Source organism: Pleurodeles waltl, chromosome 5 (genome assembly GCF_031143425.1).
Source record: "Pleurodeles waltl isolate 20211129_DDA chromosome 5, aPleWal1.hap1.20221129, whole genome shotgun sequence".
NCBI classification, from domain to species: domain Eukaryota; kingdom Metazoa; phylum Chordata; class Amphibia; order Caudata; family Salamandridae; genus Pleurodeles; species Pleurodeles waltl.
Genome location: NC_090444.1, coordinates 390,270,118 through 390,295,623, shown reverse-complemented (window position 1 = coordinate 390,295,623; position 25,506 = coordinate 390,270,118). Strand labels below are relative to the sequence as shown.

The 25,506-nt window shown below is 48.6% G+C and overlaps 1 protein-coding gene across 1 annotated transcript in view; it reads right to left on the bottom strand.

Moving 5' to 3' along the window:
• Positions 1-258: 258 nt before the first annotated feature.
• Positions 259-25,506, bottom strand: part of TMX4 (thioredoxin related transmembrane protein 4) — a 390,958-nt gene continuing 365,710 nt past the window's right edge. The window contains exon 10 of the mRNA XM_069236546.1: positions 259-1,121. Coding sequence (XP_069092647.1) covers positions 844-1,121 — 278 coding nt within the window. The 3' untranslated portion in view covers positions 259-843. The remainder of the gene's footprint in view (positions 1,122-25,506) is intronic.

Genomic DNA, 25,506 nt, shown 5'->3' with positions numbered 1-25,506 from the left:
ATTTTTACTTTTTTTTTTTTTTAATTAGTGGAAATTATTTTCTCCATGTGAAATCCCGTTCCATTAAAGAGTAGGGGTCCCAAACACATTTAACTCATGCAATCTTCCAAGCCATTGCGCAACCTCAAGGACCCCCATGCAGTCTTCCAAGCCACTGCAAGACCTCAAGGACCCCATCCACTGGGCCTGCATCATATTATTAAAGGTGAAGGGGTGATGGTCCCTATATATATATGAAAAAATTAAAATGTAAAATGATTTAAAAAATGGAAAAAACTTTATTGTTTTCAGTTTAACAGTAAACAACGGACACATTTAGCAATATATGATGATAGTTTGAACATGTAAAGACGTTTTTTTGACCATTTTGTATCAAAGCTGCAACCAGTTAAAAAAAAAAGCATAACCTAATGGTAGTTCATTGGGCGAGCCAGGAGCATAAAATCATTTGAAATTAAATAAGTTAGACCTTTTGCAGTAGACTTCAATAAAAACCAGAACATAAATTAAATTCAATTGCATAATGCAAATATTTTTGGCTGAGGTTTGCAAGTCTATAAAACAAAATGTATTGTGTATGATATTGGGACTTAAAAACAGAACACTATATCAGTTTATCACTAAATAATAAATCAGTTTGAATTGAGATTGTCAAGGCTAAGAGAAGATCCAGAAACATACTAAGGTATTAATAAAAAAGAAGCCTTAAAAATATCAGCTTCAAAAAAATTAAATCTTCTAGGCATAATATCAACAGTAGGTTTGTTGACTTCATTTGCGGATCTGATGCGCAACAAGCATATTTTCTTTGGTCCATGTAAACAACAAACATAATTGAAAACTCTATTGTTCATTTTCTGTCACTGGGACTTTGCGCTGTCGTACAGAAACATCTGATTCTGCTTCAGGATCAGCCAGATGCTGTTCAGTTTTATCCTCTTCTTGTTCCCCAGCCTCAGAACCACCTTCATCAGCATTAGATTCTTCACCAGAGGCTCTGTCACTTCCATTATTTTCTTCATCCTCAACGTCTGATTGGTCTTTCTTTTCATCAAGAGTTCCCTCTTCTTCTTCATGTTCTTCATCTGAAACATCCACATTCTCCTTTTCATTCACTTCTTCTGGAAAAAAATGAAAACGTTTTAAAATGTCTGTGTTTCTTCCACACTTTTCATGGATGCATAACACAGAATAGCTACTCCAGTTCGGTACAAATAAAAGTGCAAATTAATCATCTAGCTAGTTTCAGTCTGATACATTTAATGAACTGAATCAACATAAAAATTTTGGGGAATTGCAATTAGTGGTCAAGTGTGGAAAAGATGACGGATAGACCCTTTTGTACAAGCAATACATCACTTAGAAGTTGCTGAATTGGTCACTCACATTTAACATCAACTCTACATCTTATTAATCTGCTCCCTTCGTAACTAACCCCTTTGATGTTGTGGCCTGAGGCTCATTTCATGCAGAAATCTGCAAACCCAAGAGAACTGGAATCACAAGAATGTTTGTTTTGGAAATAAAGCCACAGAAAAAAAGTTCAGTTTGCACAAGAGTTTTGGGAAGAGATTGTGGGGGTCATTCTGACCCCGGCGGTCTAAGACCGCCGGGGCCAGGGTCGGCGGGAGCACCGCCGACAGGCCGGCGGTTCCCCGCAGGGCATTCTGACCGCGGCGCTTCGGCCGCGGTCAGAAGAGGCAAACCGGCGGTCTCCCGCCGGTTTACCGCTGCCCTTTGAATCCCCCATGGCGGCGCCAGGAACAGGATGGCGGTAGGGGGTGCTGCGGGGTCCCTGGGGGCCCCTGCCGTGGCCATGCCAATGGCATGGGCACGGCAGGGGCCCCCGTAAGAGGGCCCCCGCAAAGTATTTCAGTGTCTGCTAAGCAGACACTGAAATACGCGACGGGTGCAAACTGCACCCGTCGCACCCCTGCAACTACGCCGGCTCAATTGAGCCGGCGTCCTCGTTGCAGGGGCATTTCCTCTGGGCCGGCGGGCGCTCTTTTGGAGAGCGCCCGCCGGCCCAGAGGAAATGTCTAAATGGCCGCCGCGGTCTTTTGACCGCGGTGCGGTCATTCAGCGGCGGTAGCTTGGCGGGCGGCTCCCGCCGCCCGCCAACATTAGAATCAGGCCCTGTGTTTTTCTGATGTGTGTAGTTTGAGGGGGGACTCTAGGGTTCTGTTACTTTCTGCAAAAATGCCTTTGAAAATTAACCAAAACCTATGAGAATACACTCATTTCCAAAAACATGAAATGAAAGACATCTAGGAAACATAGGTCTGAAAGATGAGTGTTTTCGTCTCAGTCCTATATTTGATTACATTTTACATTTTAAAAATAAGCTCAGCTGAAATGTGATTACCTTGCTTCAGAGAAAAGCACTAGAAAGAATCAATAGGTGAATGTCAAAGCACCACATCGACATCGAAATATACCACTTGTATCATAGAGTCATGTTACAAATATCCCTATTTTGTAAAATACAATCTAAATTCATATTGTCTAAAGACTATACAAGCTATATTGTGAGGTGAAAGGAAATATAAGTGAGTTGAGACTATATTTCATATACGTCATAAAAACTCCAGTATCCACACCAATATCAAAGCAGACAGAGGACCTAGAAAAGAGACTTAAATGACAGTGGGCAAGCTGATCAGTTTTAATTTGGCTATTTGTCATATCTAATTTTGGCGCCAGTGTAAAAAAATTGTATAGCATCAAACTTTACCAAATTCATTTAACAAATTAAAATATATACAAATACTTCATAATATATATGTACAAGGCCTGCCAATCAGCACACATACTTCACTGTGTTGCATCAGAGAGGCAAGCAGAAGTCATAACAGCCACAGTCATTTTTTAATTCAGGCATTCACTTCAACACGCCGGAGTACAAGTGAGTCTTACCTCATCCATTGTATCATTGGTAATAACTTGTTGGTAAAAATGGTAAGTGCCTATTGTTTTGTAATATGTTAAATTGCTAATTAAAATAAGAATTTTTATTGCTTATCCTTCTCCCTATTCTATGTCCATGAATTTACATCGTAATATCCCATCTTCTAGATATTAAGGTACAAATGTGTAAATGTATTACCATTGTAACAATGCCGACCTCATCCACATTGTTTACCGGTCAAAGAGTAGCAATAGCAGTCAAGATTGCATGGGTCACATTATCCAGATCATTCAGTAGGTTTGCATTTCCCCTTATGTATATGTGAGATGGGACTCTGCTATCTGGTTGCTGAGCCTTTTGCATCTAATAATTTTGACACTGACATGAAGGATTTACTACATGTATTATAGTACCTGGCGTCTCTGACTGAACAGATGTTCAAATCATCAATATAGGAAATTTCAATGTAAATCCCCATAAAACATGAAGAGATTCATATAATCATAAACTTTTCTTCAATAAAATCATAAAAAATAAAAATGTACCGCTAAAGTGCATAACACATTTCTTGTGATTAAAATGTAAAAATTTAAATGCCATTTAAAAAAATGGTAAAGCTAATACGTTATCACATATGACCCAAAATGCCTATTAGAGTCCATAAACAAAGTACTGTACTTCATCCTAAGATTTTGTTCTACTCAAGTGTACTGAGCCCACATTAAAAAAAATTGACAGTACAAAAACAATCTTTTCCAAGGTATCTGTTTTCAAAAGCGTCATCACCTCCCAAATGTGTCATATGCTTATCAGACAAGATAGAGGAATAATCCGTTTTTTCCTAGTGGAACTACAGCCTGAGCAAAAGTATAAACATGATGTTAAATTTCCTCTAATGTGAAACAAGTTGGGCAGACCTCCTTAGCCACTATATTTTTTGACCATTTAGCAGAGAATGAAATGACTGGCAAAATAAATATTCTGAATTTTATGAATTTCATGGATTCAAATTCTGGAGTGCGTTTAAGAGAAAGAAATGTGTCAGTTTGCCCTCCATCTCTCTGTTCAATCCAGATTTTCTCCCTGACATACCGCCACTAACAAACCTTCACCCATAATCTAAAGCTTCCCTTTCTGTTTTCTGGATTTTCCCATAGTTCCCCATAGTTCAGTAGCTATGCTCTAATGAAGCTGAGCAAAGGGGTTCAGCAATAATTGTCCAGGCAAATCAGATCTCTAAGCGGAGCTCTATATAGTTCTAATTCATTTAGAGACCAAATTTATATTTAATACACCAGTGGTTTATTGACCACATTACTGACCCTGTGAAAGGCTAGGTCAAAATGCAGCTGAACTAAAGGGGTCTTATTGGGAAGATTAACCAGTGACCTTATAAAGGAATTTTAACATACTTTTAGGAGCACCATGTCTCCATAACCCCAAACTGCAGCTTCATATAGAGCCTCTCCTAATGATTTTGCCCTGTAAACCTTCAGGGCAGGGGACATTTGCCTAGATGACGTAGCTTTGTACCTTTTAAGGACTAACGTTGATCTGTGTTGTAATACCTTCGTACTTTTGTCCATCTGTTGACTCCTGGAAAAGGTGTCAGCAAGCTTCACTCCTAGGTAGTTGAAGCTGTTCACTTTCTCCAAGAAACTCACTCTACCAGCATTCTTCATTTGTAAAAGCAATGGGGGTTCACAACCATATATTTAGTTTTCCCTGCATTAATCTCAAGATCCCAACAGGAGCAAAAGTGTGAGACTTGATCTGCCAATATTTACAACCCCTTTGGGGTTATTGACATCATCAGGGTGTTGTCAGCAAACATCAATGCAGGGATAGATAATTTTCCTGATTTAAGTGTATCATTTTGACACTTATTCAACCAGTGAACCACCATCCATCAATATAAATACCAAATGCAGTGGGAGTCATGAAACAGCCCTGTCTAACATTTTTGATTCTCAGTTCCTCGTCATTACCTCATCTTTGTCGAGCATAGGCTTCTGTTTCGAGTTTCATCATGGTTGATAATAAAGATTATGGGATGCCATCGTTCTTGAGCATTTCTCAGAGGAACTAAATCAAAAATAGCCTACATAACAACTACATAAAGATGATCCTCCTTAAGGAGGAAATATTTTTAACGGTGTTTGGAAGTGAAAAATCTGGTCACACATACTTACATTTGACTGGAATCCTGTCTTTAAATCTGACAGAATATTATTTTCAACCATCCAATCATTCAGTTTAAATTACACTTGCTCGCGGAACATTTTCTGCAGGATGTTAATAGGGCTCATAGGCCTGTAGTTAGCGGGGTTATCTTTACTCTTCTTTTTATGGATGCAAACAATTTCTGTTTCTTTCCAATATTCAGGAATTTCCTCACCTGAATATTATGAGCACTGTGTGAACTCTATTGTATAACATCTGTTGAGGTAATCTCACAGTATTTAACTCAAATACTCATCTAGCAAACACTGAGTTTCTGATACAAATGCATATCTTCAAGGAGCGTTAAGGGACTGCACTTGAAATTAGAAACAATTTCTACACATATTGCCTTGCCATGGAATTCCCCAGGACAGGTTTAACCTTTTTTAGCCAATTTCTACATGTTTCCTGACATAACAGGAATCCCCACCACAAATAAATTCTAGTAGTGCTCCTCAACCATGCTCAATAAAGGTTCACATTTCTAAAAAGTAATTGAAGGAACTTGAGCAAGGGAAGTAGGTCGGTCAGTAATAATTGGGAGGTGTGAGTTTCAGATTTTCCAAAGCTCAGGCTGGCATTTAATGTTAAAACACATTATATGACAAGCATCCCCCTGAAACTACACCCTTGATCTTGAGTCTTTTGAGATTTTTCCTACTGTGCTGATTCAAAATGATGGGACTGGGTTAGGATTCCCTGTACAGTTATCAAAACATACCATAAGAGAACCCTTCACAAATGATTTCCAAATACATAGATAGAGGGGATCATGGAAAACATCAATTTCTAAATATCATACTTATATGATATACTTCACATATGAGGAATGCCATTTTAACATCAACACAAAGTCAAGGTCCTTGAGTGAAGATTTCAGACATCATCTATATAGAAAAGATTTTGGTCTTGTCTTTATTTTCAGTTCATTTTTAACCATGAGAATGTAGTTTGTTAGTAATTTAATTCTCCACCTGCCACATCAGAGAAGGCATGGACAAAAGTGGCCAACTTTATTGGTAGGCACTGCCCTAAAGCACTTTTTGTAAAGTAATCCTTAGAAAGGATTGGCTCACCAATAAGAAGTAACCAATCCACAACAAATCTGGGAGGCACATACTGACCATATAGAGAAATGGTGGATTAGTAGAATTAGTAGAGGCCCTCATTACGAGGCTGGCTGTCATGAGCACCTCCAACTCACCTACAGGCCTTAGTCTCCCATCTGGATTTTGAGGTTGCACACAGCCAGGCTTTCCGTGAGGGCCACCCCACATGAAAACCTTGGCGGTCACGCACCGGGTGACAGGAATCTTTATTACTGTCGCAGAAACACACATACACACATGTCCCACACATCCCCCCAGCCGCCCACACACTCAAACCCCCCACCCCTTCACACTCGCAAGCATTGACATACACACACATGCAGCACACGCATACATGCACTCAGTCACACCCACTCACTTGCATTCATTCACACAGATAACCCCACTCATGCGCATTCATCTACAGACACCGCCATACACGCGCAGATATACACACACATGCACATTCACTTGCAGACAGGCACGCATTCAGCACACCCTTTACAAGCATGCATCCAAACACACACACCCTCCTACCCCTCCCTTTCGGACGCCCACTTAACTTCTCAGTCGAGGGGAACGTCCGGGAGGGGATAGGCCCTGGTGTTCTTCCCTCACCGCCACCACCACACCAGCAGGACTCCGCCAAGCTGTATTATGGCTTGCAATACAGTGGGACGAGTCTTGCTTGTGTGGCAGTGCTGGTGAGGGAACCGTCTCTGCAGTTGAGACCGCCAGCATAACTTCTGGCTGCTTTCCGCCTTGATAATGGCAAAAAGCAGCCATCACTCGTAATATGGTGGTCTGCTGACCTCCAGCTCTGGCAGTCACCTGACGGGTTGGGCTTTGGTGGTCAGTGAAATTGATCGCCAAAGTCCAAATGAGGGCCTAAATTTAAAGTCTTGTGTTTTTTATGTAACTTTACATTTCTATCAAACTGAAAGTTTAGAAACTCTAAGACCAAAAATGTAGTGGTACACTAGCCATAATGCAAACGGTAAGAGTGGTATTAATAGTTGCAATTTGTATAGTGTTTCTAAAAGTCTTTTTAGTGGTCATATATCAATTAGTAGTTTACATACTAATAGCACCAGACAAGAAATAGCAGCAGTGTTAGAAATGGGGTTTCTGGTTGGCTAGGGTATACACCTCAGACAAGCAGAACCCACAGACTCTAGTCACGGCGAGGGAGTTACACACCCAAGATAACCACTGCTCACACCCTTGGTAGCTTGGCACGAGCAATCAGGCTTATCCCGAGGCAATGTGTAAAGCATTTTCACAACACACACAACACATGTGACACAATAAGTACACCACAAAGGAAACACAACAAGTTATATAAAAATAAACTGTATTGCATAAAACCTCATTAGCCCAAACACATGTATCAGTAATACCGTGCTATATAAGAAGTTGTGAGAACATCACACTAGTTATTAATACTTTGCCAAAATAAGCAATAGTCAGGTAAGAACATAGGTTACTATTAATATCCTGCAACGCAAGCAGTAGTCAGGTTGTCATTATCACCAAAGATGCACATGTCAGGGTAAGCGTATGATCAGAGATGCCAAGACACACCATGAATGCAAATAAAAGAGAAACATTTCCAAATGGTAGATCAGCATTTTCACCAAAATGAAGGCACATATCATGGGAACATTTCCTTAGGGCATATGCCACAGCATGTGATGCAGCAGTAAGGAATGCGAATTACAAATAGTGTGCATTGAACGCAGAACAAGGTACTTGAATCACCACAGTATTAATATAGGTATGCCAAAAATAATCCCACCTGGGTACCGGGACCCCTTCACTCCTAATAGTGGAGTTAGGTTAATTTTCCGGGAGCCCGCTGGAAACAGATACACTACTGCAAATGGGCAGGCCGCAGGTGGCCCTGCATGCCTACTACAAACAATGAGGTAAAACACCACTCCGGCATTCACAAAGTCTTTGTAGGGCCTCAATTGAAGTTTTGGCCTGTATGTATACTCCAGATATCGGTGCCCACAGGAGGTGCTATTCCCCCAACACACGAGGCCCCCAGGCCTGACCCAAAGTGAGAAGCAAGGGAAATAGCAGGGAGACCCTCCTTGGGCCCCCTGCGTAAGATCACCATAGAGGCAGGCACCCGAAAATGTGTGGCGCAACTACTGTGGTACAAGATCGCGGGCAGCCCGCCTCTGCGTCGGGTGCTCCAAGCGCAAGTAAGGCTGGCCGTGAGGTGCTGGCAGCCTGGTCTGAGGCACGGGGCTGCTCGGCAAAGGGGCAGTGGCACCTCTCCAACAGTGAACCGCCACAGGCAAATGGGGCTTAGAGGCTCATATATGCTTGTACTTTGAAGAGGATCCCCATGTCGCTCTCCTCCACGACCGATCTACATGATGTCATTGCAGCTGCCTGCAATAGTGTGCATGGTGGGCCGAGAACCCCTGTCCACCACACTATCCTTTACGGGGCAGCGAGAGCCTCTCTCCTTGTGTTCTACTGGGGGAAACCCTTGTGGTATGAACAGCGCCCTCAGCAGGAATGCAGCTCAGAGTTCAGGCACCTAACTTGGGAAGTGTGTCTTCAGCAGGGGAAAACTGTTGAGTCCCTGAGGAGCGCCTGAATAGCGGAGGGCCATCCATGCTGTTAGAAATGGGGTCTTTGGTTGGCAGTCAGGTTAACCCATGTCCAAGCAAGGACCCTCACTCTAGTCAGGGTAAGTCACACACAATCCAAATGATCCTGTGTGCACCCTCTGGTAGCTTGGCATTGAGCAGTCAGGCTTAACTTAGAAGGCAATGTGTAAAGTATTTGTGCAATAGATCACGCAATAACAGAGTATAACACCACAAAAATACACCACACAGTGGTTAGAAAAATATATTATTTATCTGATTAAATGCAGGTCAAAACGATTAAGAAATGATAAGTACACTTTGTATTATCACTGTAGGAATTGATAAAAGAAGTTTTTAGTCTTTAAAAAGCAACAAATGTCTCTTGAAAGCACAAAGAAACCTTGTTTGCATTCAAATTCTGTGCAAGTGACCGCAGAGGAAGAGATGCGTGGAAAACGGGGAAGTTTGCGTAGATTTTTCTGGTGCACACAGACGATGCGTAGCTGACTTTTCACACAGGACAGGCTTTCCTTTGATTTCCGGTGCATAGACTGGGATCCACTTCGGGTTGCGGGCTTTTTGGATGCCCTGGGGACGATGGGTTGAAATTCTGGGTGTGCAGGATGGAGTCACAGGGGTTCCGCCGATCTGGTGCGTTATATGTGGAAATGTCTGCCGCATGGCAGGCACTGCATCGATTCCTCTCAGGAAGTCGGGCTGCAGCGTTCTGGCTCGGGTTTGTGTCAATTCCGTGGGCCATGCGCCCAAGTTCCGGTTGCAACACTGGCGCTGCATCAATCTCCACTTCGAGGAGGAGGGCTGCATCGTTTCAGTTTGGCATGCAGTGATTTTCTCACCACGATGCAGGCTGTGCGTTGTTTCTTGCTGTGCATCTAATTTTCATCGCACAAGGAGTTCTTTTGCAGGATTAAGTCTTTTTGGTCCTGAGACTTCAAGCAACAGGAGGCAAGCTCTACCCAAGCCTTTGGAGAGCACTTCTCAGCAGAGCCAGAGGACAGCAAGGCAGCAGGGCAACAGCAGGGCAGCAGTCCTTTGCAGAAAGCAGTCAGGTGAGTCCTTCGGGCAGCCAGGCAGTTCCTCTTGGCACGTTGCAGGTTCTTGTTCAGGGATTCTTCTCCAGTGGGACCTTGTCCAGAAGATTATGAGTTGGTAGGGTCAGACCCCTGCTTAAATATTCAAATGTGCCTTTGAAGTGGTGGAGACTTTCAAAGAGTGGCTTAGAAGTGCACAAGGTCCCATTTCAGTTCCATCCTGTCTGCCAGGGTCCCAGTAGGGGGTGTGGCAGTCCTTTGTGTGAGGATAGGCTACTTTGACATGTAAGTGTCAGGGCCTCCACCCTCCCAAATGCAAAAAGAACAAGTGATGGACGGAATGCTGAACAATGTCAAACATTCACCCCCAGTACAGAGATCTGGGCCTAAATCAATTGTTTTTTTGCTGCACATGCCATTCCAGTTTAAACCCAGCCATATGCAAATCAGTCTTGACCCTGTTCCCCATGGGAACAGTCCAGCCCGAACTGCCAGGCCAGGTCTTCCCTGGACTGGAAACAAGCATCCTAGGACCGGTTTCGGGGTATCATCCCTTATCAGCCAGGCTAGCTTGAATCCAGTGGCATGGGAAGCACGGGACATGGGGCACGGTGAGCAAAAAAACGATGGATTAAACCCAGATCTGTGACTGGGGGTGAATGTTTGATTGGTTCCGCATTCCGTCCATCATGTGTGTTTTGCTTTGCCTCCACCCTCCCAACCCAGGAAGACTCATTCAATATGTAGATGTGTGCAAGTGTGACTGAGCATCCTGTATTTGGGGTTAGTCTGAGTGGATGCACAAGGGAGCTGTCAACTAACCCATCCAGATGTGGATTGTAAGACACAGAAGAATTTAAGTGCAGAGAAATGCTCACTTTCTAGAAGTGGCATTTCTAAAATAGTTATATTAAATCCAACTTCACCAGTCAGCAGGATTTTGTATTACCATCCTAGCCATATTACATATGGCCTTGTTACTCATTTCAGATCAGCAGCTACCCCTGAAACAGTATATGAGGGTAGCACTAATGTTAGCATATGAAAGAAGCAGGCTCACTGCAGTGTAAACATGAATTTAGGAGTTTTAGACTACCAGGACATATAAACTGCACAGGTACATGGCCTGCCTTTTACAGTATCTGCATAGCACCTTGCCCTATGGGTTATCTAGGGCCTACCTTAGGGGTGACTTATGTGTAGAAAAAGGCGAGTTTAAGGCTTTGAAAGTACCTTTGAATGCCAAGTCGAAGTGGCAGTGAAACTGCACACATAGGCCTTGCAATGGCAAGCCTGTGGCATGGTTAAGAGGTTACATAGGTGGGTGGCACAATCAGTGCTGCAGGCCCACAAGTAGAATTTAATCTACAGGCCCTGGGCACATCTAGTGCACTTTACTGGGGACTTACAAGTAGATTAAATAAGCCAAATGGGTTTAAACCAATGTCAACATGTTTAAGGGGAGAGAGTATATGCACTTTAGCACTGGTTAGCAGTGGTAAAGTGTGCAGAGTCCTAAAACCAGCAAAAACAGTGTCCAAAAAATGGAGGGAGGTAGGCAAAAAGTTAGTGGTGACATGTGTCCCCTCCCAGCTGAAAGTGGGGAGAGCTACCCAACCTCCTGGGAGCTCTCATTGCTAAGGCGGAAGTATCTAGAGAGACCATCAGCATTTGCGTGGTCAATCCGCGGGCGATGCTCCACTGTAAAGTCCATCCCTGGTAGGGAAATGCACCATCTCAAGAGTTTAGGATTCTCGCCTCTCATCTGCATGAGCCATCTGTGGGGCCTGTGGTCTGTCTGAATCCGGAAGCGAGTCCTAAACAGGTATGGTCTCACCTCTGTTTCTGTGGTAATAGTCTTCTGCTAATTAAGACTACTGGTTGGTCTAGGCCCTCCTCATTTAGCTGTTCTAGAACTGCCCCTATGCCATGCTCTGAAGCATCTGTCTGCACAGTAAATTCCTGGGAGTAATCAGTTGCCTTTAGCACAGGGTCATGCACATGGCTTCCTTCAGGGATTCAAAGGCTTTCTGACAAGCCTCTGTCCAATTCACCAACCTAGGTTGTTTCTTGGGTGTCAGTTTTGTCAAGGGTGACACAATGGTTTCATAGCCCTTGACAAACCTCCGGTAATGACCCGTGAGGCTCAAGAAGGCCCTCACCTCGGTTTGGGTTCTAGGTGGTTGCCAGGCCGTGATAGTTTCAATCTTGTCCTGGAGAGGCTGCACATTGCCATCACCTACTAGGTGCCCCAAGTATACCATGGAACCCTGCCCAATCTGGCACTTACTAGCCTTGATGGTCAGGCCTGCCTGTTGCAGGGCCTGAAGCACCTCCTTGAGGTGGAGCAGGTGTTCCTCCCAGCTGGAACTATAGACAGCAATGTTGTCTAGGTAGGCTGCGCAGAAGGCATCCTTGCCAGCTAGGACCCAGTAACCAACCGTTGGAAGGTAGCAGGGTATTTTTCAACCCAAAGGGCATCACCCGGAATTGGTAATGACCCTCAGGAGTGGAAAATGCAGATCTCTCTTTAGCCCCCTCAGTCAAGGCGATCTGCCAGTACCCTGATGTGAGATCAAAAGTACTAAGGAATTTGGCAGCGCCTAGTCTGTCTACGAGCTCTTCAGCTCGGGGATGGGGTGAGCGTCAGTCCGTGTTTACTGAGTTGAGACCCCGGTAGTCCATGCAGAACCAGGTGCAGCAGCCTTAGGTACCAACACCACAGGACTGGCTCAGGGATTACTGGACTTCTTAATAACCCCTAGGACCAGCATGTTGGCAACTTCCTCCTTGATGCTGACCTTCACCTTGTCTGATAACCTGAATATTTTGTTCTTTACAGGGGGACTGCCTCCCGTGTCAATATCGTGGACACTCAAGTGGGTGAGTCCAGGAGTGAGGGAAAACAGGGAAGAGAACTGTTCCAATAACTCATAGCATTCTCATCTCAGTTCTGGAGTCAGGGAGTCAGAGAGATCAACACCCTCCACTAACCCATCATTTTCTTTGGCAGAGAGGAATTCGAGGAGAGGCTCACTCTCCTCTTCCATGTCTTCATCTGTCACAAGGAGCAGACTGACGTCAAACTTCTCAAAATGAGGCTTCAGCCTGTTCTGGTGGAGAAACCATAGGGAGATTTTAGGGGTCTTGAGGTCCACTAGGTAAGTGGCCTCCCCCTTTCGCTCCTTCACTTCGAATGGGCCAGTCCAGCGGTCCTGGAGAGTTCTAGGCTCTACTGGCTCCATCACCCATACTTTGTCTCCAGGTGAGAATTCTACCAGAGAGGCCTTCTGGTCATACCACTCCTTCATCACCTCTTGACTGGCCTCAAGGTTGCTCTTGGCCTGTTTCCAGAAACGCTATGGGCCATATTTATACTTTTTGACGCAAAACTGCGCTAACGCAGTTTTGCGGCAAAAAAATTAGCTCCGGCTAACGCCATTCTGAAGCGCCATGCGAGCGCCGTATTTAATGAATGGCGTTAGCCGGCGTTAGCCGGCGTTAGCCGACCGGCGCTCCCAGGTGTGCGTGTAAAAAAATGACGTACACCAGGCAGCGCCGGCGTAGGGAAAAATGGCGTTTGGGCGTCCCAAAATGGGGCAAGTCAGGTTAAGGCAAAAAAATCGTCTTAACCCGATTTGCGCCATTTTTTTGGGGTGCCCAGACGCCATTAACATGACTCCTGTCTTAGCAAAGACAGGAGTCATGCCCCCTTGCCCAATGGCCATGCCCAGGGGACTTATGTCCCCTGGGCATGGTCATTGGGCATAGTGGCATGTAGGGGGGCACAAATCAGGCCCCCCTATGCCACAAAAAATAAATAAAAAAAATACTTACCACAACTTACCTTTTCTTCCCTGGGATGGGTCCCTCCATCCTTGGGTGTCCTCCTGGGGTGGGCAAGGGTGGCGGGGGGTGTCCCTGGGGGCAGGGGAGGGCACCTCTGGGCTCATTCTGAGCCCACAGGTCCCTTAACGCCTGCCCTGACCCAGGCGTTAAAAAGAGGCGCAAATGCGGGGGTTTTTGCCCCGCCCACTCCCGGGCGTGATTTTTGCCCGGGAGTATAAATACCACGCACATGCCTGGGAGTCATTTTTTAAGACGGGAACGCCTACCTTGCATCTCATTAACGCAAGGAAGGTGTTCACGCCAAAAAATGACGCTAACTCCATGAACTTTGGCGCTAGACGCGTCTAACGCCAAAGTATAAATATGGAGTTAGTTTTGCGTCTAAAAAAACGACGCAAATTCGGCGCAAACGGAGTATAAATATGCCCCCAAGTCTGGTTGCGGAGGGCCAGCATGTAACAGACCACATCCTCTGGAGGTTTCTTGGGAGCTTTCACACAACCCTCGTTTATTTTGCTTAGTGGTCCCCTGACAGGGTAACCATAGAGAAGTTCAAAGGGGCTGAACCCCACCCCTTTCTGTGGCACTTCCCTATAAGCAAATAGAAGGCATGGCAAGAGGACGTCCCACTTATGCCTCATGGCTTCAGGCAGGAAAGTGATCATGCCTTTTAGGGTCTTGTTGAACCTTTCAACAAGCCCATTGGTTTGAGGATGGTAAGGGATGGTAAACCGGTAGGTTACCCCACACTCATCCCACATGGACTTCATGTATTCAGACATGAAGTTTGTGCCTCTGTCAGACACTACCTCCTTTGGGAAGCCCACACGGGTAAATATCCCCTTCAGAGTTCTGGTCACCACTGGTGCAGTCACTGTCCTCAGAGAGATTGCATCTGGATAGCGGGTGACATGGTCCACCAAAACCAGGATAAACCTGTTGCCTCAGGCAGTTGTGGGGTCAAAGGGACCAATGACGTTGATGCCCACCCTTTTAAAGGGGCTGCCAATGACGGGGAGTAGGATCAGGGGATCCTTAAGCTTTTTCACTGTCTCCCACTAGCCTGGCAGGTTGGGCAGGCCCTACAGAAATTATCTGAGGCTACCCGCATTTTAGGCCAATGGAAGTGGGTGACAAGCCTGGGAAAGGTCTTGTCTTGTCCCAGATGTCCTGCCAGGGGGATGTCATGAGCCAGCCCCATTAGGAAGGCCCCGTAACACTGGTGGACCACCAGCACACGTGCTGCCCCAGTGGCCGGTACCTTAGGCTCACTGTATAGGAGATCATTCTCCCAATATATGTGGTGATCGCTAGAGGGTTCACCTGCTGCTTGGGCTGAGGCCTGTTGCCTCAGACCCTCAAGAGTGGGGCACTCTTTCTGCGCTTTGCAGAATTCCTCCCTGGTTGGCCCACCCTCTACTTGCCAGCCAGCAAGTTCAAGCAGGTTACCCAGGTCGACAATATCCTTCCCAGTTGGCTCAGGGGCCTCCTCCTCTAGGACCCCGTCCAACACCGTGGGAATATCTGGGGCCGGTTTCCCACGCCCCTTGCTCTTTCTCTGTGCAGCTGTCTGGGCCATTGTTCCAGGCTCCAGACGCCATTGACTCCTTTTCTGGGTAGCCATGGACTGTGTGGTCATGCAGACCCACTCGGGCAAACCTAACATCTCCAGGTGGGATCTGAGCTCTACCTCTATCTAGGCAGTGTGCTCAAGATCATTGCCTAACAGACAATCTACAGGCATGGCAGGACCAGAGACCCCTCCACTCAAAGGGAACCAGAGCCACCGGGCGATTGTCAGCGACTATGACCTGGTGGAATGTATTAGGGATGATTTGCTCTGCTGACACCGGCTGACCCCTGAGAATAGTCATACTGGCTCCAGTGTCACGGAAAGCCTCCACCCTTCAATGATGATTCACTGCCTATACTTGGAAGTATTGGCAGGCATGTGGGCTTTTGGCACCATTTCCTTATCTCCCAGGGATACTAGTGACACCTCTATCTGCTCCCCAAAGCTAACTGGGACCAACCCCCCCCGAGCGCTACACTAGCCAACCCAGGGACCTGCCCTCCAGTGGGGGGCATGCCCTCTTGGGGCATTGGGGGTCACCCTTATACCGTCCAACTTGAAGCACTCTAAGCATCTGGAGATAAACTTCCCTTTCTTCTTGTCAAAGTACCCTGGCTTCCTGTCAGCTTCAGGTGGGGACTGGTTACCAACCCCTCCCCACCCCCCACACACCCTGGGAATTGTTTTGGGGGCCTTTTGAGTACTCCTTAATTTTTAAGTTTTTCTCCCTACCTCTGTCTTCTGGTCTTCTGGTGGGAACCCTGGCTACCTTTGTGGGTTCCACCCCCCAGGTACCTTCTAGGACACTCTGGTGCTAACCCAGAGGTCCGCCTCCTCAGCAAGCTTTCTAGGATCAGTCAGCTTACTGTCAACTAGGTGCTGGCACAACTTTGTAAAGCAAACACTGAACATATGTTCTTTCAGGATTACATTATATAACCCCAAATAGTCTTCTACTTTACTGCCCGCACACATCCATTCAGCGCCTTACTGGAGAAATCAAAAAAGTCTACCAAGTTCTATGTGGGGAGTTTGGTGCTGTCCATAAACCTCTGACAGTACTTCTCAGGTGTCAGCCCAAACTTGGCAAGCAAAGCAGCTTTCATGGGTGTGTATCTGTTTTGATCATTAGGATCCAATGCAAGGAGTGTGTCCCTCCCACTACTGGTACATACCACCAAAAGGCCACCCCGCCATTGCTCTTCAGAGACCCATTGAGCCCTTAGCTCAACTGCATAAGCAGCCAAACACTTGTCAATGTCATCTCCCAACACATAACTTGGCACTACGGCCCGTATTTATACTTTTTTTGCGCCGCATTTGCGTCGTTTTTTTATGCAAAAACGGCGCAAACCTGCAAAATGCCATTGTATTTTGTAGGTTTGCGCCGTTTTGCGTCAAAAAGCGGCGCAAATGCAGCGCTAAAAAAAGTATAAATATGGGCCTACATTTTTTGGTACACAAACCTTCCTTTCCCCAGCAGGTCCTGCAGGGATGCTGCCACCATCACTGCTGGACTCAGACTGCCTCACCTTAATATCCAGCTCCTTGAAACTCAGTTCATGAGCCAACAAAAGTTTCTTTTCAGCCAAGGCTCTCTCAGCTTCAGCTTGTTTGGCTACTCTCTCTCTCTCTGATTTCCTTTCCTCTGCTTCCAGGTTTAACTTTGCCATTTGTAGTTGAAATTTTCTGTCCTCCCTCCTTTCCTCAGCGGTCAGGCCATGGCTAGAGACACTGCTCCCTGGTCTTCTAGGGGGCCCAAATCCAGGGGTAACATCCCCCACTACTGGCACAAAATCCTGTGAGGGGCCATCCTCCCCTCAGAGGTGTCCTCAATATTCTCCTTTGAATGGGCTTCTGCCCAGGCCTTCAGCGACAATCGGTACTCTTCCCTCTTGGAGGCACTCTGGGTGGGTACTCCCAAACCCTTGCAGAACCCCTTCAGCTGTTTGACACTGTGGCCCTCATTACAACCCTGGTGGTCGGTGATAAAGCAGCGGTAATACCGCCAACAGGCTGGCAGTAACAAAAATGGAATTATGACCACGGCGGAAACCGCTCAGATAGCCACTTTAACACACTGACCGACACAGCGGTAGCAACAAGCACCACTGCGGTAACCGCCAACAGCCAGGCTGAAGACAATGTCCCGCCCACTCTATTTTGACAGGCCTATCCCCCACCTTTTCCGGGGCGGTACCAACAACATCAAAAGCACGGCAGAAACAGAACACAGAAGGCAAAGGATTCACCCCTGGAGACACAAGGAAGAACCACGCCAACATGGAGCCCGAGTTGCAGCTGTTCCCCATGCTCATTTATCTCCTTCTTCACTATGAACACCAATACCGGCAAAGATGACCACGGTGAGTACTGCTGCCTAGCACAGGGTAGGAAAACGAGAGTGACACACACACATGCAAAACACCACTCCCCCACCCCCCACACCATACACATAACCAGATGCAGTAACATTACATATTCACCCTGTACCCCTCAGGAATGATGCAAGGACAAAAGGAATTGATTAAAGTGAGTGTAATAAGGTAAAAGTGTAGAAAATCGTGCTTCAAAATCCAAACAGTATATACATATATACAAATGGAGGGATACTGCCCAGTCCACAATGTCCGTGGGCCACAGGGCCACATCACATAGGCCAATGCCCCACTTGACTCCTGCAACAACACGGATAGAACACCGCAGGGGCATCAGGTCGAAAATACACAGGCACCTCAGGGGGACGGGGAACGGGGGGCACCTCAGCCAGAAGATGGTACAACACCACTGGTCCTGGAGGGGACTACATGCCCTGTGCAATGTCCTGGGGCAAGGCCACAGTCTCTCAAGTGGGTGGTTTGCCCACTGCTTGGTCCTTGGGAGTTCAAAGGCCACAGCCTTTCAAGTGGGTGGTTTGCCCACTGCTTGGTCCTGGGGAGTGCAATGCCACAGTCTCTCTAGTGTGTGGTTTGCCCACTGCTTGGTCCTGGGGAGTGCAAAGCCACAGTCTCTCAAGTGGGTGGTTTGCCCACTGCTTGGCCCTGGGGAGTGCAAGGCCACAGTCTCTCAAGTGGGTGGTTTCCCCACTGCTTGGTCCTGGGGAGTGCAAAACCACAGTCTCTCAAGTGGATGGCTTCTCCACTGGTTCTGGGGGGGGCTTGTGCCCAGTGTGCTTCATCCTAGCGAGGATGGGGTGAGTGGATGGCTTCTTCCACTGGTTCTGGAGGGGGCCTGGTGCCCAGTGTGCTTCATCCTGACAAGGATGGGGTGAGTGGATTGCTTCTTCCACTGGTTCCGGAGGGGGCCTGGTGCCTAGTGTGCTTCATCCTGGCAAGGATGAGGTGAATGGATGGCTTCGTCCACTAATTCTGGAGGGGTCCTGGTGCCCTGTAATGCAGCACTTGAGGAGAGCAAGGTCACAGTCTCACAGGATTTTCAGGGTCCAGGATGCACTACAGTCCATGGAAGCAGGACTACACACTGCCTGACGGCGGTGACGGCTGCTCAGTGGTGGCAGTGCTGGTATTGATGCTGGCAGTGGTGATGGGAGGCTCCATCCCTTCCCCTGCAGCCTCGGACAGCTGCCCACTCGGGCTGCTGCTGCTGGGAGTGGTGCTGGCAGTGGTGGTGGTGCTGGTGGCGGTGCTGGTGGCGGTGTTGGTGTCGTAAATACCAGTGGTAGGGGGAGGCTCGAGCCCATCCCCTGCAGCCTTGGACGGCTGCCCACTCAGGCTGCTGCTGCTGGCAGTGGTGCTGGTGGCTGTGCTGCTGTCGGGAATTCCAGCGGTGGGGGGAGGCTCCAGCCCATCCCCTGCAGCCTCGAACGGCTGCACACTCAGGCTGCTGCTGCTGGCAATGGTGCTGGCAGTGGTGCTGGTGGCGGTGCTGCTGTCGGGAATGCCAGCGGTGGGGGGAGGATCCAGCCCTTCCCCTGCAGCCTCGGATGGCTGAACCGCCATGGTTGGTGATGGGGGCTCAGAATCAGTCCCATCACCAGGCCTCCTGTTCTTCCTGCCTGCAGGGGCAGCCCCCTTGCCCTTGGCAGCTGGTGGTGCCTCCTTGCCTTTCCTCTTGGCAGCTGGCGTGCCTCCTTACCTTTCCCCTTGGCAGCTGGTGCAGGCACACTGTCAGTGCTGATGGCTGGTTCCCTGGAGCCTCTCACACCTGCAGTAGCTGCCAGCACTACTGTGGCCGTGGACTGGGTGACTGAGGTGCTCGGCTGGGTTCTGACCACCCTGGCTCGTCGTGAAGGGCGGGGGGAGGTGCAGGGAAGAGGTCAACGGCAGAGAGGAAAACCTTCTTAGGGACACTAGGGGGGAAGAGGGTGAAAGTTTGGGAGTGGAGGAAGAGGGAGTGGTTGTAGGAGGTGTCTGCTGTGTTTGGCTGCAGGTGCATGGGCTGTATGCTGTTAAGTGAGGTGGATGGCTGTTGGGTGTCTGAGAGCTTGTGTTTTTGTACTTTGGGAGGAGGGGGCACAGACACAGTGGGAGAGGACACATGGGACGTGTGCATGGATGTGGGGGTGGTGACTGCCAGTGAGAGGTGTGTACTGATAGGCGTGATGGTGATGGCGTAGTGGATGAGGATGTAGTGCATGCTGGTATAAGTGGAGATGCTACGGGGAGGGTGGTGGACGAGGAGGAGGAGGGGGACACAGTGGAGGCAGTGGATGTTGGTGTGTCTGCATCTGGATGGTGTTTGTGTGAGTGCATGTGGGATGATGTGTGGTGCTTGTGTTTGCCTGAGCCACTCTTGTGTGTTGTCTTGGGTGCATGCTGGTCTGAATGTGTGCTTGGGATAGGTTGGGGTTGAGGGGAATGGGACTGGGTAGAGGAAGTTGGAAGGGGGAGGCTAGAGACAGGGACAATGGCTGCCATCAGGGAGGAGGCCGGAGCCTGGATTGAGCTCTGTTGGGCTGCCATGCAAGAGTGAACGCCCTCCAGGAATGCATTTGTTTGTTGCAAATGGCCTGCCAGCCCCTGGATGGCATTCACTATGGTTGACTGCCCAACAGAGATGGATCGCAAAAGGTCAGTAGCCTCCACACTCAGGGCAGCAGGGCTGACTAAAGCAGGGCCTGAGGTACCTGGGAGAAGGAGATGCCCACTCTCCTGGGTGAGCGGGCGCAGAAAACTTGCCAAGGAGCTGCTGGGAGGGCGGTGCTGGTACGGGGATGGCTGCTGTACCTGTAGTTGGGGTGGACACAGAGGTGTCCGCCACCACCAGGGACCTTCCATCGGAGGAGGTATCACTCTCAGAACTGTCCCCTCCTGTCTCCGCCGTGGTGCTCCCCTACCTCCCCATCCCACTGGTGCCCTCACCGTTGGTGGATTCAGCCTCATGGGCCATGTGGGATGCAGCTCCCTCCGTTGCCGGTGCCATTGCTCCTCCACCAGATGATGCTAATGCACATGAGGACAGGGTGACAAAACAAAAAGGAGGGGAAGAGACAAAGGATACACTTGGTCAATGGCTGCCCCAACAACACCATTGGCGTACACAGCACCCTCATACAGGGAACAGGCCTACGCACTATGCAATGCATTACCAGTCACAATGTTAGTCACCAGCCCAAGGACAAAAATACCTAACGCCAATGGCAGCACACCTGTCACTCACAGACCCCTGCCCATTCGGGATGCCTACTAGCTTTGTAGGAGGTGGTGTTCATCAGCCCCGGCCCAACATGGGACCTACCCTGCAATGTCCGGCCTGGCCTAGGGCACCCACAGGCCCACATCCCCCACCCGTAGACCACCCCACCACGCGCAAGTATTCGATTTGGAAACTGTACTCATCCCCTTGTGGCTGCTATGATGTCCTCAAGCTCCCATACAGCTCCGGATAGGCCACCGCCATTATTTGCCAAACATCAGGGTGGGTCAGGGTTCCAGGGGCACCCCTTCCTCTTTGGGAGGCCATCCCCAGCTTTGCCTCTGCCGTCTTCCGTGCCCAGCGTCTCAGGTCCCCCCACCGTTTGCGACAGTGGGTGCTCCACCTGCCTTAGACCCCCAGGGTCCGCACGTCCTTGGCGATGGCACACCATATACCCTTTTTCTGATGGGTGCTGACCTGCAGAAAAATACAAATAGAAAAAGGTATCAGCCATACCATCCAGCCTGTTACACTCATGGCCCACCATAGCCCTCCCATCCCCTTATGCACAGACATTGCCAACCATACATGCAGCACGCTGCCGAGGACCCTTCCACCAACCCCCCCTTACACAAGGCCCTCACACACAGCACTACATTCATTCATGCCCCATGCATCGTGTTCACAGTGTACTCACCTGCTGGTCTAGAGGCCCATACAGCATTCGGTACTGGGGAAGGACCCCATCCACCAGTCTCTCGAACTCCGCAGCGGTGAAGGTAGGGGCCCTTTCCCCAGTGACTCGAGCCATGGTCGGTTCCAGACACAGGTCACAACAGCACTTGCAGTGTAGGTCTTCTCCTGTTGAATGTCAGGTAGCAAGTGAGAGAACAGATAGAAAATGGCAGTCACGTCCACGGCAGTGCATTCCGTCACTGCCGGCGTACTTCACCATTGGCCACTGTAACCCATAGGGCCCAATGACAACCAATGAGGAGTTGCACGGCGGTACTCAACCGCCTCCCACAATGGCGCACAACATCAGCGGCATTACCTAATTTCCGCATGTCCATCCACACAGGACAGGCTGCTGCCATTTCAGGGGTGCAGGCCATGGTACCTAATTATGTCACAGTACACATAGGCACCATTTGAGCCTCTCCAAAAACATACTGTTACTGTCACAATATGCAATACAGTGCAGAGTTTGGAAATGTGGAACACTGACCAGCTGCTCACTCTTTTGCCCCCTAGAGTATAACCGTTGCAGATGAATAGGAGATGGAGACATCCCCCCGTATACAGACCCCTGGTGGACTTGGCAACAATAAAGGACAGGCACATTATCCTCACCTATAGGCTAGACAGGGACACAGTCACAGAGCTGTGTACCCAATTTGAGCCAAACCTGGTATCTGCTATCCGTCACCCCACTGGGATCCCCTCTCTTGTGCAAGTACTATCTGTGCTCCATTCCTTGGCAACTGGTTCTTTCCAAGTGACAGTGGGCTTCGCAGCAGGAATGTCTCAGCCAATGTTCTCAATAGTGCTGACCAGAGTGTTGTCTGCCCTGATTAAACACATACGCAGCTACATCGTTTTGCCCCAGGTGGAGGATTTGGCCACAGTGAAAGCTGATTTCTATGCAATGGGACATATCCCCAACATAATTCGGGCTATTGATGGTACACATATTGCATTTGCCCCCCACCCCGGAGAAATGAACAGGTGTTCAGAAATCAAAAGAGCTTTCACTCCATGAATGTGCAGATAGTGTGCCTGGCGGACCAGTACATTTCCCATGTCAATGCTAAGTATCCTGGGTCTGTGCATGATGCCTTTATCATGAGGAATAGCAGCATCCCATATGTGATGGCTCAACTCTAGAGGCACCGGGTGTGGCTAATAGGTGAGCCCATGGTTCCAACCCAGTATATGTTGGTGTTGGCCCTAAGGGTTAGTGTTTGGCTAACAGGTATCAATCAATATTTGCAGGTGTCTCTGGTTACCCCAACCTCTCATGGCTACTGACCCCAGAGAGGAATCCCAGGACAAGGGCAGAGGTATGTTACATTGAGGCACAGGGGCGAACTAGAAGAATAATCCAGAGGACATTCGGCCTCCTGAAGGCCAGGTTTCGTTGCCTCCATCTACAAAGTGTTCCCTGTACTACTCACCCAAGAAGGTGTGTCAGATCATTGTGGCATGGTGTATGTTGCATAACCTTGCCTTGAGATGCCAGGTGCCTTTTCTGCAGGAGGATGAGTCTGGAGATGGGCGTGTGGCAGCAGTGGACCCTGTGGACAGTGATGAAGAGGAGGCAGTACTTCCAGTGACACACAGGTAAGACACTGTAACTTCACCTTCCATTGACAGTTTTGTGTTGGACATTGTACATGGCAGGCTGATTTTACCACTACTATTGTCACTTACTGTACCCTTTGGCATCTCTATTTTCAGATATCTGTGCCCCACTCTGGCTCATGGTGTGTTGACTGCTGCCAACTACAGGTCGTACCTATGTATACTTTACTGTACAGTTGAATTGCAATGTTTACAGCTTGGTAAACGAATACATAGTTCAATCAATTGACAGACTTCATACATATATTTGTTCCAAGGGTGTTTATTTAGGTGCTAATAAGTGGAGGGGGTATTGGAATGGGCTGGGTTGCTGATGGAGGAAAGTCGAGGGTAGAGTCCAGTCTATTGGTATCACAGGTGCATTGCCTAAGGGGGCATAGGAAATGGAGCAATGGCAGTTCAAAGTGGACAGGGTGAAAGAGTGGGACTCAATAGTGACATTCAGGAGAGTCTTATTTCCTGGTGGGGGACTTGGCAATGTTCTCTGGCTTTTGCCTGGATCGCAGGGACCATTTGCAGGGTGGTTCTCCTTCTGCAGGGGGAGAGGTGCTGGTGGCCTGTTATTCCTATGGCGGGGCATCCTGTCCACTAGTGGCAGCGGAGGTGAAAGACTGTTCATCGTTTTGGCTAGTGTCAGGGGCCCGTTGGTGTGCCACTGCCTCCCTTGTGGTGTTGGCCATGTCTGCCAGGACCCCTGCAATGGTAACCATGGTGGAGTGGATGTCCTTCAACTCCTCCCTGATTCCCAGGTACTGTCCCTCCTGCAGGCGCTAGGTCTCCTGCAACTTGTCCAGTATCTGGCCCATCGTCTCCTGGGAATGGTGGTATGCTCCCAGGATGTTGATGAGTGCCTCCTGGAGAGTCGGTTCCCTGGGCCTGTCCTCCCCCTGTCACACAGCAGTCCTCCCAGCTTCCCTGTTGTCCTGTGCCTCTGTCCCCTGAACCGTGTGCCCACTGCCACTGACCCCAGGTCCCTGATCGTCTTGTGTTTGTGGGGTGGCCTGGGGTCCCTGTAGTGGTGGACACACTGCTGATTGACGTGTCCCGGGGACAGTGGTATGGGCCCGCTGGGTGGGTGTTGTTTCCTGAGGGGGGAGGTTCTGTGGTGGTATGGGGCTGTGCCTGGGTTACCAACTGTCCGGAGGTCCCTGATGGGCCAGGTTGATCACCCAGATCCAGGCGTCCAGAGCTGCTGTCATCACTGTGGGCCTCTTCTGGGGGGGAGGACTGGATGCTGTTGGCACCTCCTCTCCGGTGACGGTGGGTGGGGGACATGTGGGGATGTATATGCAGCGTTATTGTTTCTGTGTGTGCCATCTTGTGCATGGGTGTGTTGTCCTCTATGGTTGTTATTGTCCTGGAAGCTTAGCCTTGTGTGAGTAGTGATTTGGTGGGCTAGGTGATTGTCTCTAGTGTTCATGTGATGTGGTGGGGTGATGGGGTGGGGGCAGGGGTGGGGGTATGTGATGGCATGCAGGTAGTGGGGTGAGAGTAGTAGCGAGTTGACTTACCAGAGTCCAGTCCTCCTGCTATTCTTGCCAGGCCCTCAGGATGCATGATTGCCAAGACTTGCTCCTCCCAAGTTGTTAATTGTGGGGGAGGAGGTGGGGATCCATCGCCACTCCTCTGTACTGCTATCTGGTGACTTGCTGCCACGGAACGCACCTTCACCCATAGGTTGTTCCACCTCTTCCTGATGTGATCCCTTGTTCTTGGGTGCTGTCCCACGGCGATGACCCTGTCCACGATTCTCCGCCATAGCTCGATCTTCGTAGCAATGGATGTCTGCTGCACCTGTGATCCAAATAGCTGTGGCTCTACCATGACCCTTAGCTCCTCCTCTGAGAACCTGGGGTGTCTTTGTGGTGCCATGGGTGTAGTGTGTGTGGTGTGCATCAGGGTGTGTGGGGTGATGTGTTTGGATGTGTGCTTTAAGGTGCGTGAATGTTGTATGGGTGATGGTGTTTAGTGGCTCTGGTTCTGTGGGTGCTTTTGGTCTGTCTGTCTCAAGTGGCAATATTTTTTCATTGTAAGGGGTTGTGGGGATTGTGTGTGTGTGTTTTATAGTGTTGTGGGTGTATGTGTGTGTCAGGTGGGTGTAGTTTGAATTGTCCAATGTGGTATTGTTTTGTTAGGTTGTGTGTATTTTGAGCGCAGCGGTATTTACCGCCAATGGTTTACCGCAGTTGAATGTCCGCTGCAGTGATTCGTGGGTCATGATTTTATGGTGTAGTTCTGTTGG